The following is a 19,471-nucleotide window of genomic DNA, read 5'->3' as shown; positions in this document are numbered from 1 at the left end:
TCCTTTCCCTATGACTTCCACACGGTGTGAACAGTCTTTAGACATAGTTTCAGCATTTTATTCTGAAAAATGAGCGAGAACGATTACATCGCGTCAGTGGATGGCGGTGTCCCCCCAGAGTTTTGCATGCGCGAGCAGCTTGGAGCAGACATTTTCTCTCTCTCTCTCCTATTGAAATATCTACGGTCCAGGTGAAATATGATCGATTATTTATTGTAAAAACAACCTGAGGATTGATTATAAAAAACGCTTGACATCTTTCTACGAACTTTACGGATACTATTTGGAATTTTCGTCTGCCCCGTCGTGACCTGCACGAGCCTGTGGATTACTAAACAAAATGCGCCAACCAAATGGAGGTTTTTGGATATAAAAATTATCTTTATCGAACAAAAGGAACATTTATTGTGTAACTGGGAGTCTCGTGAGTGCAAACATCCAAAGATCATCAAAGCTAAGCGATTCATTTTATTGCTTTTCTGACTTTCGTGACCAATCTACTTTGCTGCTAGCTGTTTCTAATGTTTTGTCTGCTGAGTGAGATGTCCTCACATAAACCCTTGGTTTGCTTTCGCTGTAAAGCTTTTTTGAAATCTGACACGCCAGGTGGATTATCAACAAGCTAAGCTGTGTTTTGCTATACTGCAATTGTGATTTCATGAAAATTAAATATTTTTTGTTATTTAATTTGAATTTGGCGCTCTGCAATTCAGCGGATGTTGACGAAAATGATCCCGCTAACAGGATGGGTGCGTCAAGAAATTAAACTTTTCCTAGTCGTCCGTTAGTTTTTTGCTTTGTTTATTTAGAACCTAATAGGTTCAAGTCCGGGCTCTGGCTGGGCCATTAAAGGACATTCAGAGACTTGCCCCGAAGCCACTCCTTCGTTGTCTTGGCTTGTGCTTGGAGTCGTTGTCCTGTTGGAAGGTGAACCTACGCCCCAGCCTGAGGTCCTGAGCACTCTGGAGCAGGTTTTCATCAAGGATCTCTCTGTACTTCGCTCCGTTCATCTTTGCCTCGATCCTGACTCGTCTCCCAGTCCCTACCGCTGAAAAACATATCCACACAGCATGATGCTGCCGCCACAATGCATCACCGTAGGGATGGTGCCAGGTTTCCTCCAGACGTGACGCTTGGCATTCAGGCCAAAGAGTTCAATCTTGGTTTCATCAGACCAGAGAATCTTGTTTCTCATGGTCTGAGAGTCTTTAGGGGCTTTTTGGCAAACTCCAAGCATGCTGTCATGTGCCTTCCAAATAATTTCCAATCAATTGAATTTACCACAGGTGGATTCCAATCAAGTTGTCGAAACATTTCAAGGATGATCAATGGACTCAAAGTCTCAGAGGAAAGGGTACTTATGTAAATAAGGTATTTCTGTTTTTTATTTTTTATAAATTTGCTGAAATTGATAACCTGTTTTCGCTTTGTCATTATGGGGTATTGTGTATAGATTGCTGAGGATGTTTTTTTATTTAATCAATTTTAGAATAAGGCTGTAACATAACAAAATGTGGAAAAAGTCAAGGGTTCTGAAATAAGGTATCAGTGTGACCCACAGTGTGGTAGTGATGGTAGTAACTACCTGTCTTCCTGCCTGAATGGACAGTGGAGTCAGCAGTGCTCTCCAGCACCATGGCCAGCCTGATGGTCATCTCAGCTAACACCATGGGATCTGAGTCAGCCAGCTCACACACATGAGCCACCTCACTGAGCACAGACAGGGTCCACACCCACTAGAGAGAGAGAGAGAGAGAGTAACACATGAAATAAGTAGCTATCATGTACAGTACATATTTGCAGAGACTGATTTGTGTAGAGCAGTGGTTCCCAAACTTTTTTATAGTCCCGTACCACTTCAAACATTCAAACTCCAGCGGTGTACCCCCTCTAGCACCAGGGTCAGTCAGCGCACTCTCAAATGTTGTTTTTTTGCCATCATTGTCAGGCTGCCACACACACACAGTATATGATCTATTTATTAAACATTAGAATGACTGTGAATTTGTCACAACCCGGCTCCTGGGAAGTGAAAAAGAGCTCTTATAGGGCCAGGGCACAAATAATAATATAATAATAATCAATAATTTGCTCTTTATTTAACCATCTTACATATAAAACTATATTTGTTAATCGAAAATGGTGAATAACTCACCACAGGTTAATGAGAAGGGTGTGCTGGAAAGGGATGCACGTAACTCTGCAATGTTGGGTTGTATTGGAGAGAGTCTCAGTCTTAAATCATTTTTCATACAGTCTGTGCCTATATTTAGTTTTCATGCTAGTGAGGGCTGAGAATCCACTCTCACATAGGTACGTGGTTGCAAAGGGCATCAGTGTCTTAACAGCACGATTTGTCAAGGCAAGAAACTCTGAGCGCAGCCCTGTCCAGAAATCTGGCAATGGCTTCTGATTAAATTCAATTTTCACAGAACCGCTTGTTGCAATTTCGATGAGGTTCTCTTGTTCAGATATGGGTAAGTGGACTGGTGGCAGGGCATGAAAGGGATAACGAATCCAGTTGTTTGTGTCATCCATTTCTGGAAAGTACCTGCGTAATTCCACACCCAGCTCACTCAGGTGCTTCGCTATATCACATTTGACATTGTCCGTAAGCTTGAGTTCATTTGCACACAAAAAATCATAATGACGGAAAGACCTGTGTGAGGTCCTTGTTAATGTAGACAGAGAAGAGCTCCAACTTCTTAATAATTTTGTCCCACACATTGAATATAGTTGCAGAGTCCCTGCAATCCTAGATTCAGATCATTCAGGCGAGAAAAAACATCACCCAGATAGACCAGTCGTGTGACAAACTCGTCATCTTGCAATCGGTCAGACAAGTGAAAACGATGGTCAGTAAAGAAACTTTAAGCTTAAAAAAAACGTGTCAATACTTTGCCCCTTGATAACCAGCGCACCTCAGTACGTTGTTAAAGCGTTACATGGTCGCTGCCCATATCAATGCATAGTGCAGAAAATACACGAGAGTTCAGGGGCCTTGTTTTAACAAAGTTAACCATTTTCACTGTAGTGTCCAAAACATATTTCAAGCTGTCAGGCGTTACCTTGGCAGCAAGAGCCTCTCGGTGGATTCTGCAGTGTACCCAAGTGGCGTCGGGAGCAACTGCTTGCACGCGCGTTACCACTCCACTATGTCTCCCTGTCATGGCTTTTGCTCCATCAGTACAGATACCAACACATCTTGACCACTAAAGTCCATTTGAAGTCACAAAGCTGTCCAGTACTTCAAAAATATCCTCTCCTGTTGTCCTGGTTTCCAGTGGTTTACAGAAGAGGATGTCTTCTTTAATTGACCCCCCATAAACGTAACGGACATATACCAGGAGCTGTGCCAGGCCCGCCACGTCTGTTGACTCATCCAGCTGTAACACATAGAATTCACTGGCTTGTATGCGAAGCAATAAATGTTTCAAAACATCTTCTGCCATGACGCGTCGCGAAACAGTGTTGTTTGATGAAGACATTGTATAGTTTTTTTTTGCCTTTTCCCCCAGCATTGTACCAGCCATATCCGCAGCAGCAGGAAGAATGAAGTCCTCCACAATAGTATGGGGCTTGCCTGTCTTAGCCACTCGGCAGCTCACCATATAAGATGCTTCTAGCCCCTTCTTATTAATGGTATCTGTTGCTTTTATACATGTCTTACTACTCTAAAGTCATCTTAATTCTCGCTCAAAAAACACCTATGGCTTATTTTTCAAATTGGCATGTTTTGTTTCTAAATGTCTGAGCAAGAGTGACAGTTTCATTGAGTTGTGAGATATTACTTTTACACATATAAAACACTGTGGCTGAGGAAAGGCACTTACTCCCAATATAAGTGAAGCCCAAATCAATGTAGTTCTCATCATATTGGTGCCTCTTTGATGGTCCAACGTCTGTCTGTTGTTCGGTGCTTTCCCGGGTAAGGGGGCAGTAGCTCTTCGGCTGCATCAGATTTACAACTGTCAGTGCTAGCATTGGATGTGATCGTGGAAGCAGAACAACTTGTGTCGTCAACAGGTGCAAGTGGAGTACTGCTGGTAGTATCAGTACTACTAGAGCTGGTATGTGTCTCTATGGACGCGGGCCTTACTTTATTTTAAATATTTTTTTAATAATTCATATATTTTAGAGCAAACAGAATGAGCAGCAGCTACATTTGGCTACATATGGACCGTTAGTGGAATTCCCGCGAGAGAGTAACGGTTAATGTGATTGGATGTTCATTATTTGACTAGGCTACCTGTATTTGACTTTGTGCTGTTATTTCGCTTAATTGTATTTTTGGCAGTGAAACGGGGCTACTCAGGTGAGAAAAAAACCTCCTCCAAATGTATATCCCTGTTGGAAAATATAAATGTATTGTTTGAAAAAATATATATATTATTATTATTTTTTTTTAAATGTGAATCACTTTTTTGTTTGGCGTACCCCAGACGGGTATGTACAAGCAATGCCAAGTTTAGGAAAACCTGGTGTAGAGCTACTGTACCTTGTCCAGGTTCTCCATCTTGCCCAGGAAGTGTATAGGGTCCCAGTGTCGAACCTGGGCTCTCTGGAAAATGATCTTACATTTAGACCAGAGGTACAGCACTATGTCCATCACCAGGTCTCTGTCAGGTTGCACGTCCTATACAACGATGAAAGATACACACAGGTATTCAGTAAGCAGTCACTGATTCAATATGGAATAGATAGATACTATAGGATTCTATAAAGCACTGTCTAACCTGAGCTGAACCACAGACACAGCTGTATAAGGCCTGCACCAGACCAACAAACTCCTCACTCATAACCACTCCCAGATGCCTGTCCTTCTCTGTGGAGACACCACAACAACACACAACATCTTAAATCACTGTCCAGCACTCTTTTGTTATATGCCATTTCAATAGTTCTACAGCTAGTTGACAGAAGTATCGACAGCTACAGTACCAGACACAGTGTCGTCCTTGGTGTTGAGTCTGATCTTCTGTGTAGACATGAGGCGCTCAATGGAGTCCAGCAACCTCAGCTCCAGCTCTGACTTCCTGAAAGACCTCCCCTCCATTCTCTGTCCGCACACGCACAAGTCGTACATTATAACTGTGTATTATAACTGGAATCTAGCCATTCTCACTCCACAAGCATTACAGTAGTTGCTACAGTAGGACCATTTTTATCTGGACACAACGATTCTTCTGACCCAAATGTTTTAACCCAGTATATGCTGATCTCATAGATCTAGATCCAGAAGACGTATGGCTTAGTTAGTCAACTGTGTATGTAACTGATACGACATAATTGTATGAAGCCAGTACCAGTAGAGGTGTGTTGTGACTTACAGGCAGTACGGTGTGCTGCAGTGTGTCAGAGAGGATACAGAACATGTCCCACTGCTCATATCGAAACAGCAGCTTGACAAACTTCACCGCTGCATCCAAAGACACCTTGTTCTCCCCTGGGGGTACAAAGCAAAGCAGGAAAGTCCTCTCAACAACATTGTCACTTTTTTCCAGGAAGTTCTGGTATCCATTAGGACAAGTTACAGTCAGTAAAAAACATATATCCAGTATTAAATCATTTTTTCATATGTATTCAAATCAACCCACTAATACCATCACCAAATGTCATTATTGACAACATTCACATATTTTAGATATCTTGCTAGAAGCCACATTTAGGTGGAAATTGCCTTCAATTCCTAGTAGTTTTTAAGTTCACCGCATTGTGACTGCTGTAGTAGCGTGGCTACCGCCTCCCTCCCTCTCTCCCCTGGCCCCTGGGAACAAACACACACTGCTCAACGCGGGCTAGCAGTTGCAGAGCAATAGTGTAGGAGGCTGCTGCTACTATTTATCTAAATAATGGTCACCTCTATAGCACTGGCAAGCAGTGTTTTGCTGAAAACTGAAAATATACTTTGCGTGCTTGCTCGGCTGGCTGAAATACTTTTTATTGATGGTCCCTAATGAAGTTAACATAGTGATAGGCCTATATTTTTTAGATACACTATATACAGTGGGGCAAAAAAGTATTTAGTCAGCCACCAATTGTGCAAGTTCTCCCACTTAAAAAGATGAGAGAGGCCTGTAATTTTCATCATAGGTACACTTCAACTATGACAGACAAAATGGAGAAAATAAAATCCAGAAAATCACATTGTGGGATTTTTAATGAATTTATTTGCAAATTATGGTGGAAAATAAGTATTTGGTCACCTACAAACAAGCAAGATTTCTGGCTCTCACAGACCTGTAACTTCTTCTTTAAGAGGCTCCTTTGTCCTCCACTCGTTACCTATATTAATGGCACCTGTTTGAACTTGTTATCAGTATAAAAGACACCTGTCCACAACCTCAAACAGTCACACTCCAAACTCCACTATGGCCAAGACCAAAGAGCTGTCAAAGGACACCAGAAACAAATAATAAAAGAAAACACAAAATACTAAGACCAAGGCGTGACAGAAACCCCCCCCCCCAAGGTGCGGACTCCCGGACGCACCTCAAAACCAAAGGGAGGGTCCGGGTGGGCGTCTGACCATGGTGGCGGCTCCAGCTCGGGACGTGGACCCCACATAAATGTCATAGTTCCTCCCCTTCGCGTCCTGGGATAATCCACCCTCGCCGCCGACCATGGCCTAATAGTCCTCACCCAGAACCCCACAGAACTGAGGAGCAGCTCGGGACTGAGGGGCAGCTCGGGACTGAGGGGCAGCTCGGGACTGAGGGGCAGCCCGGAACAGAGGGGCAGCCCGGAACTGAGGGGCAGCTCCCTGCAGACTGGCAGCTCCTTGCAGACTGACAGCTCTGACTGCTCCATGCAGGCTGACAGCTCCTTGCAGACTGACAGCTCCTTGCAGACTGACAGCTCCTTGCAGACTGACAGCTCCTTGCAGACTGACAGCTCCCTGCAGACTGGCAGCTCCTTGCAGACTGACAGCTCTGACTGCTCCATGCAGGCTGACAGCTCCTTGCAGACTGACAGCTCCTTGCAGACTGACAGCTCCTTGCAGACTGACAGCTCCTTGCAGACTGGCAGCTCCTTGCAGACTGACAGCTCCTTGCAGACTGACAGCTCTGGCTGCTTCATGCAGACTGACAGCTCTAACTGCTCCATGCAGGCTGACAGCACCCTGCAGACTGGCAGCTCAGGCTGCTTCAAACAGGCAGGAGGCTCCGGCAGCGCTGTAGAGAAGAAAGGCTCTGATAGCGCTGAACAGGCGGGAGACTCCGACAGCGCAGGAGGGAAGGAAGGCTCTGGCTGTGCTGAACAGGCGGGAGACTCCGACAGAGCAGGAGAGGCGAGGCGCACTGTAGGCCTGATGCGTGGTGCGGGCACTGGTAATACTGGAGCGAGGACACGCACAGGAAGCCTGGTGCGGGGAGCTGCTACCGGAGGACTGGTGTGTGGAGGTGGCTCTGGATAGACCGGACCGTGCAGGCGCACTGGAGCTCTTGAGCAGTGAGCCTGCCCAAGCTTACCTGGCTCGATGCCCACTCTAGCCCGGCCAATACGAAGGGCTGGTATGAACCGTACCGGGCTATGCACCCGCACTGGAGACACCGTGCGCTCACTAGCATAACACGGTGCCTGCCCGGTCTCTTTAGCCCCCCGGTAAGCACAGGGAGTTTGCGCAGGTCTCCTACCTGGCATAGCCATACTCCCTGTAAGCACCCCCCCAATACATTTTTGGGGCCGACTCTCAGGCTTCCATCCGCGTCGCCGTGCTGCCTCCTCATACCAGCGCCTCTCTGCTTTAGCCGCCTCTAGTTCTTCCTTGGGACGGCGATATTCTCCAGGCTGAGCCCAGGGTCCTTTTCCGTCCAGTTCCTCCTCCCATGTCCAATACTCCAAGTGATGCAGCCGTAGTGGTTCTTTGGGACCTACAGTACGGATGTGGTGAGTGGTTGTGGTCAGTAGTTGTGGTCAGTAGTTGTGTGGTTAAATAGTTGTGTGATCAGTAGTGGTGCGGTTGTGGTCAGTAGTTGTGTGGTTGTCGTCATTGATTATGGTCAGTAGTTGTTGTTCTTTGGGACCTACAGTATGGATGTGGTGAGTGGTTGTGGTCAGTAGTTGTATGGTTGCTTTGCTGGTTCTTTGGGACCTACAGTATGGATGTGGTGAGTGGTTGTGGTCAGTAGTTGTATGGTTGTTTTGCAGGTTCTTTGGGACCTACAGTATGGATGTGGTGAGTGGTTGTGGTCAGTAGTTGTAAGGTTGTTTTGCAGGTTCTTTGGGACCTACAGTATGGATGTGGTGAGTGGTTGTGGTCAGTAGTTGTATGGTTGTTTTGCAGGTTCTTTGGGACTGACAGTATGGATGTGGTGAGTGGTTGTGGTCAGTAGTTGTAAGGTTGTTTTGCAGGTTCTTTGGGACCTACAGTATGGATGTGGTGAGTGGTTGTGGTCCGTAGTTGTGGTCAGGAGTTGTGTGGTTAAATAGTTGTGTGATCAGTAGTGGTGCGGTTGTGGTCAGTAGTTGTGTGGTTGTCGTCATTGATTATGGTCAGTAGTTGTGTGGTTGTGGTCAGTAGTTGTGTGGTTGTGGTCAATAGTTGAGGTAAGTAGTTGTGTGGATGTGGTCAGTAGTTGTGTGTTTGTGGTCAGTACTTGAGGTCAGTAGTTGTGTGGTTGTGGTCAGTACTTGCGATCAGTAGTTGTGGTCAGTAGTTGTGTGGTCAGTAGATCTGGTCAGTAGTTGTGTGGTTGTGGTCAGTCGTAGTTGCATCTTTTGGTCACTGTAGACCTCCATGTTAAAATTAGAATATTCAACTGATTATATTTCAAAAAGTATGAGTATCAAAAATGTAAATGTAAGCAACTCAAGTTAAACCTCTCTGCACGATATAAAGTTAAAATGGTATATTTTGCATAAAAGCTGAAGGAGTAGCGGTGGGAATAATAACGATAATAAGCAATTGAAGTATGACAAATAGTGGTGTGTTGTTTCGCAACCACACTAATCACAAGTTCAATAGCTCAATATAGTTCAATCGTTTTTAAATTGGCCTGTTTCGGCCTCCCGAGTTGTGCAGGGGTCTAAGGCACTGCATCACAGTGTTATCTGTGTCACTAGAGATCCTGGTTCGAGTCCAGGCTCTGACACAGACGACAGAGACCCACGGGGTGGCGCACAATTGGCCTAGCATCGTCCAGATTAGGGGAGGGTTTGGCCGGCCGGAATGTCCTTGTCCCATCGTGCTCTAGCGACTTCTGTGGTGGGCCGAGTGCACGCATGCTGACACGGTTGCCAGGTGTACAGTGCTTCCTCCGACACATGCGGCTGGCTTCCGGGTTAAGCGGGCATTGTGTCAAGAAGCAGTGTGGCTTAGCTGGGTCCTGTTTCAGAGGACGCACGTCTCTCGACCTTCGCCTCTCCCGAGTCCGTACAGGAGTTGCAGCGATGGGACAAGACTGTAACTACCAATTGGATGTGATGAAATTGGAGAGAAAAAGGGTAAAAAATAATTTTGAAAATAAACTTTAAATATTGGTCTGTTTCCTTGTTGTATACTTGAGAATACCACAGAGTTGGATAATAATTTGGTGTACTTGATCAATGTAATTTGTTTATTGATGAACCAACTTGGAGTTTCGCTACCTGTTCAGACACAAACAAGCTTGATGGGCATACTTCAAATGACTAGGCGATAGCTTGAAGGGGTGGACTGATCATGTTGTTTTATACCAACAGACAGTGTAACATTAGGAAAAGCCAATTTTGGTTTTAGGGTAAACTTCACCTTCAGCACCATACTAGCTAATATGGAAAGACAGTACTCCAAAGTTCTCACCAGCAGCCGCCATGTCCATCAGAGTAAAGTTGGCTGTCACTGCATTTAAACAGGTGGGGATACTGTCATCCCTGGATCGCTCAGTGGACCCTCCAATTCCTAAACATACAATGAAGGGAAACGGCATCAATCTCAATCAGTCCAATCAATGGTAGTCTTTTCCAACAGCCACTGTGAGACTACTGAAGTGGAGTCTAATGAAGCTAGCCTATGAGTGTGTGGGCTAAAGGATCTATCTTGCAAAATAGATTCTAAATCTCAACGATACTAACCGGGATAACGGTTATAAACAGTGCATTCGGAAAGTATTATTTTATTATGTTACAGCCTTATTCCACTCAATCTACACACAATAACCCATAATGACAAAGCAAAAACCGTTTTTTAGATATGTTTGCAAATGTATTAAAAATGGACGGGGAGCATCGCTGCACAGCTATTTTCAGGTCCTTCCAGAGATGTTTCATTGGGTTAAAGTTATGCGTTCTGGCTGGGCCACTCAAGGACATTGAGACTTGTCACGAAGCCACTCCTTCGTTGTCATGGCTGTGGAAGGCGAACCTTTGCCCCAGTCTGAGGACCTGAATACTCTGGAGCAGGTTTTCATCAAGGATCTCTCTGTACTTCGCTCCGTTCATCCTTTGTCTCGATCCTGACTCGTCTCCCAGTCCCTGCCGCTGATAAACATCCCAACAGCATGATGCTGCCACCACCATGCTTCACCTTAGGGATTGTGCCAGGTTTTCTCCAGATGTGATGCTTGGAATTCAGGCCAAAAAGTTCAATCTTGGTTCCATCAGACCAGAGAATCCTGTTTCTCATGGTCTCAGAGTCTTTAGGTGCCTTTTGGCAAACTCCAAGTGGGCTGTCATGTGCCTTTTCTGAGGAGTGGCATCCGTCTGACCACTCTACCATAAAGGCCTGATTGGTGGAGTGCTGCAGAGATGGTTGTCCTTCTGGAAGGTTCTCCCATCTCCAAGAGGAACTCTGGAGCTCTGTCAGAGTGAACATCGGGTTCTTGGTCACCTCCCTGACCAAGGCCCTTTTCCCACGATTCCTCAGTTTGGTGGTTCCAGACTTCTTCCATTTAAGAATGATGGAGGCCACTGTGTTCCTGAGGACCTTCAATGCTGCAAAACATGTTTGGTACCCTTCCCCAGATCTATGCCTCAACACAATCCTGCCTTGGAGCTCTATGGACAATTCCTTCGACCTCATGGCTTGGTTTTTGCTCTGACATGCACTGTCAACTGTGGAACCTTATATAGACATGTGTGTGCCTTTCCAAATAATTTCCAATCAATTGAATTTACCACAAGTAGACTCCAATCAAGTTGTAGAAACATCTCAAGGATGATCAATGGAAACAGGATGCACCTGAGCTTAATTTCAAGTCTCATAGAAAAGGTCTGAATACTTATGTAAATAAGTTATTTATGTTTTTTCTTTTTAATACATTTGCAAAAATGTCAAAAAGACTGTTATCGCTTATTTTTTTATTGAATCCATTTTGGAATAAGGCTGTAACATAACAAAATGTGGAAAACATCAAGAGGTCTGAATAGTTGCCGAATGTAATGTAAGTAGAATACTAACCAGACAGTATACTGATGCCTGCAGACATGAGTTCCAGGGAGACCTCCTGTATCTCTGGCTCCTCGGGCATGCCTGTCTGAAGTGGGCGACGGGAGGTGTCCCACAGCGCTTCCACTATCGCCAGGAACTGGGCAGCGTTCCCCTCAAACAGCTCCATCAACACTCGCTCTGTAGGGGTTCGAGGCCACGGCATCTAGAGAGGAGCGAGGGAAGGGGGAGACAGGGGGAGATAGAGAGAGAAAAAGAGAGAGAACGAGAAAGCGAGAGAGAGAGTGAGAGAGCGAGATATTAGGACTATAGTTATCAGAATCCAGAAAATAGCTGTTAACTTCTATAACCACCTAAAAGGAAGTGATGCCCACACATTCCACCACAAACACAAACAGGCCCCAAAGAGCCCCAGGACAGCAACACAATTAGACCCAACCAAAGCAAAGCAAGCAAAGAGATAACTATTTGGCACATGTCACGCCCTGGTCGAAGTATTTTGTGTTTATCATCATGTATTGGGTCAGGCCAGGGTGTGGCATGGGGTTTTGTATTGTGGTGTCTTGGGGTTTTGGTATGTATTGGGATTGTAGCTAGTGTCGTGATCTAGCAAGGTCTATGGCTGTCTGGAGTGGTTCTCAATCAGAGGCAGGTGTTTATCGTTGTCTCTGATTGGGAACCATATTTAGGCAGCCATATTCTTTGAGTGTTTTGTGGGTGATTGTCCTTAGTGTCCTTGTTCCTGTCTATGTGTTAGTGTACACAAGTATAGGCTGTTTCGGTTTTCGTTACGTTTATTGTTTTTTGTAGTGTTTGTATTTAGATTCGTGTTACGTTTGTTTATTAAATTATGGATCGCAATCTACACGCTGCATTTTGGTCCGACTCTCCTTCACACCTAGAAAACCGTTACAACACACTGGAAAGAATCAACCAAAAAACTGAGCAAATTGGAATGTTATCTGGCCCTAAATAGAAATAGTAAATAGTGAAACATTTTTATATATTTTTTATCATTTTTAGATAAAATTACACCAAATAATAGATTAAAACACACTGTTTTCCATTGAAGGTCGACAGTAGCCTCAACATCACTCTGTAGGGTAGAACCATGGTGTAGCTAGAGGACAGCTAGCTTCTGTCCTTCTTCGGGACATTGACTTCAATACAAAGCCTAGGAGGTTCTTGATTCTCATCCCCTTCCATAGACCTACACAGTAATTATGACAACTTCCAGAGGACGTCCTCCAACCTATCAGAGCTCTTGCAGCATAAACTGACATGTTGTCCACCCAATCAAAAGATCAAAGAATGAATCTAGTAGCTAGCTAGCACTACAGTGCATAAAATGTGCTGAGTAGTTGACCCAAAGAAAGAGAAAGACAATAGTTGAAAAGTTTAATACAAATAGCATATGAAGGTTTGGCTTGGAATGGTTTTTTCGGGTGGTCACAGAGAGCTGATGTCTTGTGTACTGAAGTCCACAAGCGAAGGGAAATGGTGAAAGGAGGAATTATGTGTGAACCGTTTCAAGAATCTAGGCGTAAGTCGTACGTCTCTACTTCACAGGAAAGTGATTTGAATGAGAAGGAAAAAAAATCTTTATCAAAATGCAATTTTTTGGCAGAAATGCCTTCTGGAAGATGTGACCTTTCATGTGTCTTAATAACAAAATGTTATGCCATCTGTAAATACAAATACAATTGTTAAATTATGAGCCTAGTTTGTTTAGCCACAGAAAAAGACATGAACATTCCTGCTAGGCATGATTAGCTGAGATAATGGATGGGCTGGACATGCTGAGAGATGAGTTCGGATGGGTCTGCCATGTAGCACGCTTCTGTCTAAAGCATGAGCTGCTCAAAATGTGTAGATAATCCTGTCTAACTCGGCTTTTTTGAAAAGATATAACGTTAACCATGAAGAACTGCAAAAGTGTTTCTACTGCTCTCAACAACATTGCTGCCCTGAATTTAGCAGGTTCTATCGACAAAGATCAGTGGGAAAAAGTTGGGATGGACTACTTTCTGCACACCGTCATTGTGAACCGTAGTGGCTTGACACAACAGGTAAACAAGCTGTAGCTAGCTACAAACAAAATGGAAAAGACACAGGACGTCTTACTTAGTTCACAGATCACTGCACCTGTACATAGCCCATCTGTAAATAGCCCATCCAACTACCTCATCACCATACTGTATTTATTTATTTATCTTGCTCCTTTGCACCCCATTGTCTCTACTTGCACATTCATCCTCTGCACATCAATCACTCCAGTGTTTAATTGGTATATTGTAATTACTTCGCCACCATGGCCTATTTATTGCCTTACCTCCCTTATCTTACCTCATTTGCACACACTGTATATAGACTTTTTTATACTGTATTATTGACTGTATATTTTGTTTACTCCATGTGTAACTCTGTGTTGTTGTATGTGTTGAACTGCTTTGCTTTATTCTTGGTCAGATCGCAGTTGTAAATGAGAAGTTGTTCTCAACTAGACTACCTGGTTAAAAAAAGGTGAAATAAAAAATAGATAAATAAACTAGTTAAAGTGGTTCCAGTCTGCCGTGAAGCGTCCCATCTATGTAAGAGTCTAGACAAAGAATGCTGAATGCTATCTGGCCCTAAACAGAGAGTACACAGTGGCAGAATACCTGACCACCGTGACTGACCCAAAATGAATTAATGCACAGACTCAGTGAGCATATCCTTGCTATTGAGAAAGGCTGCCGAAGGCAGACCTGGCTCTCAAGAGAAGACATGCAATGTGCACACTGCCCCCAAAATTATGTGGAAACTGAGCTGCACTTCCTAACCTCCTGCCAAATGTATGACCATATTAGAGACACATATTTCCCTCAGATTACACAGATCCACAAAGAATTTGAAAACAAATCCAATTTTGATCAACTCCCATATCTATTGGGTGAAATACCAGTGCACAATCACAGCAGCAAGATTTGTGACCTGTTGCCACAAAAAAAGGTCAACCAGTTAAAAACAAACTATATTTATGTTTATTTATTTTCCCTGTTGTACTTGAACTATTTGCACATCAGCACAACCCTGTATATAGACACTAGTTTGTGAGTGTAATGTTTACGGTTCATTTTTTATTGTTTATTTCACTTTTGTTTATTAACTATTTCACTTGCTTTGGCAATGTAACATACGTTTCCCATGCCAATAAAGCCCACTGAAATTGAACTAAGAGAGAGAAATACATGACTAAGAATTGGAGTACTAGGCTGTTTTCACAATACCCGGATAAAGCAGGATTTTGAAAGATTGATACAATAGCAGTGCTTACGCTCTGAATCTCCTTGAGGTTACTCTTCTGCTTGTGTCTGAAGAGGCCTTTAGGTTTCCTCCTGGGTTCATACACCGACCGTTTAAACACCATGGTAGCTAGCTGTAGGTGAGTAGAATAAAATACCATTCATGTGGTTATAGTCCAGTGCATTTGGAAAGTATTCAGACCCGTTGACTTATTCTAAAACAGACTGCGCTTATCTGCGCAGGCTCATATTTCCTCTGTGAGGCAGTCTGCGCGGCAGTTTAGAGGGAAAATTGCCAAAGTCCGAAACGAACAAAACGTCACAAAATGTCGTCATAATATATGAACAAACTCTTCTAGACCGCATTCGGCAAGGAAGCATGCGGACACCTTAACACCCAACAGTCTCTGCTTCAGTTCACACGGGTGCAGAGACAACAGATAGGTTCTTATTGCTATGTCAGTACATGCCGATACTTACCAGTTTCAGAGTATACAGTGCATTCTGAAAGTATTCAGACCCCTTGACATTTTCCATATTTTGTTAAGTTACAACCTTATTGTAAAATGGATTAAAATATTTTTCTCCCTCATCAATCTACACACAATACTCCATAATGACAAATCGAAAACAGGTTTATAGAAATTATTGCAAATGTATTACAAATAAAAAACAGAAAGACCTTATTTATATAAGTATTCACACCTTTTGCTATGAGACTCGAAATTGAGCTCAGGTGCATCCTGTTTCCATTGATCATCCTTGAGATGTTTCTACAACTTGATTGGACTCCACTTGTGGTAAATTTAATTGATTGGACATGATTTGGAAAGGCACACATCTGTCTATATAAGGTCCTGCAGTTGACAGTGCATGTCAGAGCAAAAACCAAGCCATGAGGTTAAATGATTTGTCCATAGAGCTCCAAGACAGGATTGTGTCGAGGCACAGCTCTGGGGAAGGGTACCAAAACACTTCTGCAGCATTGAAGGTCCCCAAGAACACAGTGGCCTCCATCATTCTTAAATGGAAGAAGTTTAGAACCACCAAGAATCTTCCTAGAGCTGGCCGCCCAGCCAAACTGAGCAATCGGGGGAGAAGGGTTGAGGAGGTGAGCAAGAACCAGATGGTCACTCTGACAGAGCTCCAGAGTTCAGCACTCCACCAATCAAGCCTTTATGGTAGAGTGGCCAGACGGAAGCCACTCCTCAGAAAAAGGCGCATGACAGCCCGCTTGGAGTTTGCCAAAAGGAACCTAAAGGACTCTCAGACCATGAAAAAGAAGATTCTCTGGTCTGATGAAACCAAGATTGAACTCTTTGGCCTGAATGCCAAGTGTCACGTTTGGAGGACACCTGGCAGGCCCAATCCCTACGCTGAAGCATGGTGGTAGCAGCTTCATGCTTCAGGGATGTTTTTCAAGTGGAAGGGACTGGGAGACTAGTCAGGATTGAGAAAAAGATGAACGAGAGAGATCCTACAGAGAGATCCTTGATGAAAACCTGCTCCAGAGCACTCAGGACCTCAGACTGGGGCTTAGGTTCACTTTCCAACAGGACAACGACCCTAAGCACACAGCAATGACAGCACCGGAGTGGCTTTGGGACAAGTCTCTGAATGTCCTTGAGTGGCCCAAACCGATCTAACATCTCTGGAGACCTGAAAATAGCTGTGCAGCGACGGTCCCCATCCAGACTGACAGAGATTGAGAGGATCTGCAGAGAATGGGAGAAATTCCCCAAATACGGGTGTGCCAAGCTTGTAGCATCATACCCAAGAAGACTCGAGGCTGTAATCACTGCCAAAGGTGCTTCAACAAAGTACTGAGTAAAGGGTCTGAATCCTTATGTAAATGTGATATTTAAGTTTTTTATTTGTAACACATTTGCAAAAATGTCTAAAAACCTGCTTTTGTCTTATCATTATGGGGTATTGTGTGTAGAATGATGAGGAAAATGTTTTATTTAATACATTTTAGAATAGTAACTTAACAAAATGTGAAGAAGTCATGGGGTCTGAATACTTTCCGAATACACTGTATATTATAGTAATTCATGCCTGGGTACCAGTCATTTTATTTAATCCTGTTTATCTGGTCTTCATGGCATAGTTTATGTGTGTCGTTGCTATTATGGGGCGGCAGGGTAGCCTAGTGGTTAGAGCGTTGTACTAGTAACTGAAAGGCTGCAAGTTCAAATCCCTGAGCTGACAAGGTACAAATATGTCGTTCTGCCCCTGAACAGGCAGTTAACCCACTGTTTCTAGGCAGTCATTGAAAATAAGAATTTGTTCTTAACGGACTTGCCTAGTAAAATAAAAAAAATAAAAATTAAGGCCATGAGGTAAAATCTCCCCATTAGTTACAATAGGTCAACATGAACCCCCCCATTTTTTTTTTTTTTTTACATTTGTCACATCCCTACTAAAGACAGTGCATCATGCCTTTTGGACCTGTATGTAGGTAGACACTGCACAAAACTTGCAATGTTTTGAATCAACCTGTCCCATACCTTAATGGTGGCCACTTTGTATGCTCTCTGAGTCTCAGTGGTGGCAGGTAGACCACTCATCTCTTCCAGCTTGCCCAGCTCACTGACTTTACCCAGGGCTCGTCGTGCAAACACCTCTGCCTGAACATTGGCTTGGCTGTCATAGTAACACTGGCACACAGCACAGTACAGAGTTGCCCTCCAGGCCAGGAACCTGGCAGTCATCAGGGGGATGGAGGTCTCCAGACAGATACAGGCCCACAGAAGGAACTCCATAGCCTGGAGGGGAGGAAGGGACAACATACGCATTTACCAACAATCACATGCACCATGGAAGTAAATGTAATTGTTAGATTGTGTACCTGTGCAGCGCGGCTCATGGACATCAGGTATCTACAGATGTTGTAGATATAGAGTGAACCTGAAGAGAGAGAAAGATAGAGAGTGATAGAAAGACACAGAGACAGACAGACAGACAGAGAACACTGAACCACAACTGACAACTTCAGACATTGATTCAACCAACATACTGCTTATACCACTGTAATTGCTACTGTATTACTGTACCATTGTAAAGAAGCCAGCAGAGATGTTCGTGGGGAAGCACGGCCTGCATCATGATCCTGACAAACCCCAGGATGCTGAGGAGTCTCTGGACCCCCTTCTGGGTGGGCTGGCTCCCTCTTTCCCTCTCCAGCTGGAAGGCACATAGGCAGCAGCCCTGCAGAGCCCGGAACTAACAGACACACAGGCCACAGGGACACAGGTAAGACACACAAAGAGGTGGAGGATAGAGACCGTCACAAAAATTACAACATAAACGGCAAGCCCATTATGTGAGGTGTGTTCTTGTCGGCTTTGTTTCATTCTGAACACAGATCCACAGACACAACATATACACACATGAGAACACAGATAAGCACACACACACAAATACTGTCCTCACCGTCAGCTTGGCTTGGTCTGTGTCGAACCCCTTGGGGAAGAAGGAGGTCTTGAAGTGGTCAACATCCCTAATGTCCTCTAAGGGCACAGTGCTGAACTGCTGCAGGTAGCGACAGTAGCCCTGCCATAGACCCAGCCTGTATAACTGGAGAGAAAAAAACTGAGCTTGAACTAACAAAGAAGATAGTAATACAATAGATTGGGTGTGGCGGGGAATCCTTGTGGTCAAATCAAATATATGTAGCTCTGTGTGTATGTGTGTGTGAGTGTGAGTGTGAGTGTGAATGAGTGAGTGAGTGAGTGAGTGAGTGAGTGAGTGAGTGAGTGAGTGAGTGAGTGAGAGAGTGAGAGAGTGAGAGAGAGAGAGAGAGAGAGAGAGAGAGAGAGAGAGAGAAGAAGGGAATTCAAACAAACCTTGATGCCAAAAAGAAAATCTGCCATTTGCAGCATGTGTTCTTCATAGTAGTTGGTTGGTAGTCGAGGTTTGTACTTGTTCCATATTTCAAACAGAGTTTTGGCACTACATACATTGGGGAGAAAAAATCTAATCAAATGTATTTCTAAAGCCCTTTTTACATCCGCAGATGTCACAAAATGCTATACAGAAACCCAGCCTAAAACCCCAAACAGCAAGCAATGTAGAAGCACGGTGGCTGGGAAAAACTCCCTAGAAAGGACAAAATCTAGGAAGAAACCTAGAGAGGAACCAGGCTATGAGGGGTGGCCAGTCTTCTTCTGGCTGGAGAAATTCACACATCAGGCTGCTAGCTTGCACGTAAACTGAAGTTACTGCTAGCTAGCTAGCTAACGTTAGGCCTAGTTTTCAAACAAGAATAAGATAGCCGTTAGCTAACGTGACACTTGATTGGGATACAGCCAGGAAATGTCTCACCCTCTTGCGTATGAGTTGTGGTCGTAGGTTGGCAAAGTACTAATTCGTTTCATAAATGACATACACTTTTTTATGTCTCCATCAAACGCTGATATTACTGGGTTTCTTTTACACATGTTCCCGTAAAATGAAGCTGGCAGTGGTTCCATTTCGGTCGACAAAAGCGGCTTCACTGACTCACACCCAACAACAAACTTCACCGTACCAAAGTTAGAGCGGTTGTCATGGTAGCGACCCTCGTTGTCTGTGGTTTGGCGCCATCTGCTGGACAACACACACCGACACTCCCGTCCCACGGCCTTATCAAAGATGGGACACTTCCCGACACTTCTAAACGAAGTGATTTTTATAGCAGGTTACTGCATTTTCGCTGACCCTAACCCGTTTCCTACCCTTAACCTGCTACATTAATTACCCCAACCTACGAAAAAATCACATCGGTATCGAAGTGGTGTGAAAAGAGTGTTTTCTCAATCAATGGTGGCTGGTGAAG

General features: G+C 44.1%; 1 protein-coding gene across 1 annotated transcript in view; it reads right to left on the bottom strand.

Moving 5' to 3' along the window:
- Positions 1 to 19,182, bottom strand: part of cfap54 (cilia and flagella associated 54) — a 139,623-nt gene extending 120,441 nt beyond the window's left edge. Inside the window, exons 1-14 of the mRNA XM_020452271.2 lie at positions 18,979 to 19,182; positions 18,501 to 18,606; positions 18,088 to 18,231; positions 17,709 to 17,877; positions 17,504 to 17,562; positions 17,163 to 17,420; positions 14,685 to 14,786; positions 11,381 to 11,573; positions 9,785 to 9,883; positions 5,331 to 5,446; positions 4,942 to 5,059; positions 4,737 to 4,825; positions 4,499 to 4,636; positions 1,586 to 1,736 (exon numbers count right to left, since the gene is read on the bottom strand). Of these exons, the coding sequence (XP_020307860.2) occupies positions 1,586 to 1,736; positions 4,499 to 4,636; positions 4,737 to 4,825; positions 4,942 to 5,059; positions 5,331 to 5,446; positions 9,785 to 9,883; positions 11,381 to 11,573; positions 14,685 to 14,786; positions 17,163 to 17,420; positions 17,504 to 17,562; positions 17,709 to 17,877; positions 18,088 to 18,231; positions 18,501 to 18,606; positions 18,979 to 19,127 (1,891 nt within the window). The 5' untranslated portion in view covers positions 19,128 to 19,182. The remainder of the gene's footprint in view (positions 1 to 1,585; positions 1,737 to 4,498; positions 4,637 to 4,736; positions 4,826 to 4,941; positions 5,060 to 5,330; positions 5,447 to 9,784; positions 9,884 to 11,380; positions 11,574 to 14,684; positions 14,787 to 17,162; positions 17,421 to 17,503; positions 17,563 to 17,708; positions 17,878 to 18,087; positions 18,232 to 18,500; positions 18,607 to 18,978) is intronic.
- Positions 19,183 to 19,471: the final 289 nt, after the last annotated feature.

Source organism: Oncorhynchus kisutch, linkage group LG19 (assembly GCF_002021735.2).
Source record: "Oncorhynchus kisutch isolate 150728-3 linkage group LG19, Okis_V2, whole genome shotgun sequence".
Taxonomy (NCBI): Eukaryota; Metazoa; Chordata; class Actinopteri; order Salmoniformes; family Salmonidae; genus Oncorhynchus; species Oncorhynchus kisutch.
Note: the sequence above shows the minus strand (reverse complement) of the source record. Positions and strands in the feature narration are given on the sequence as shown.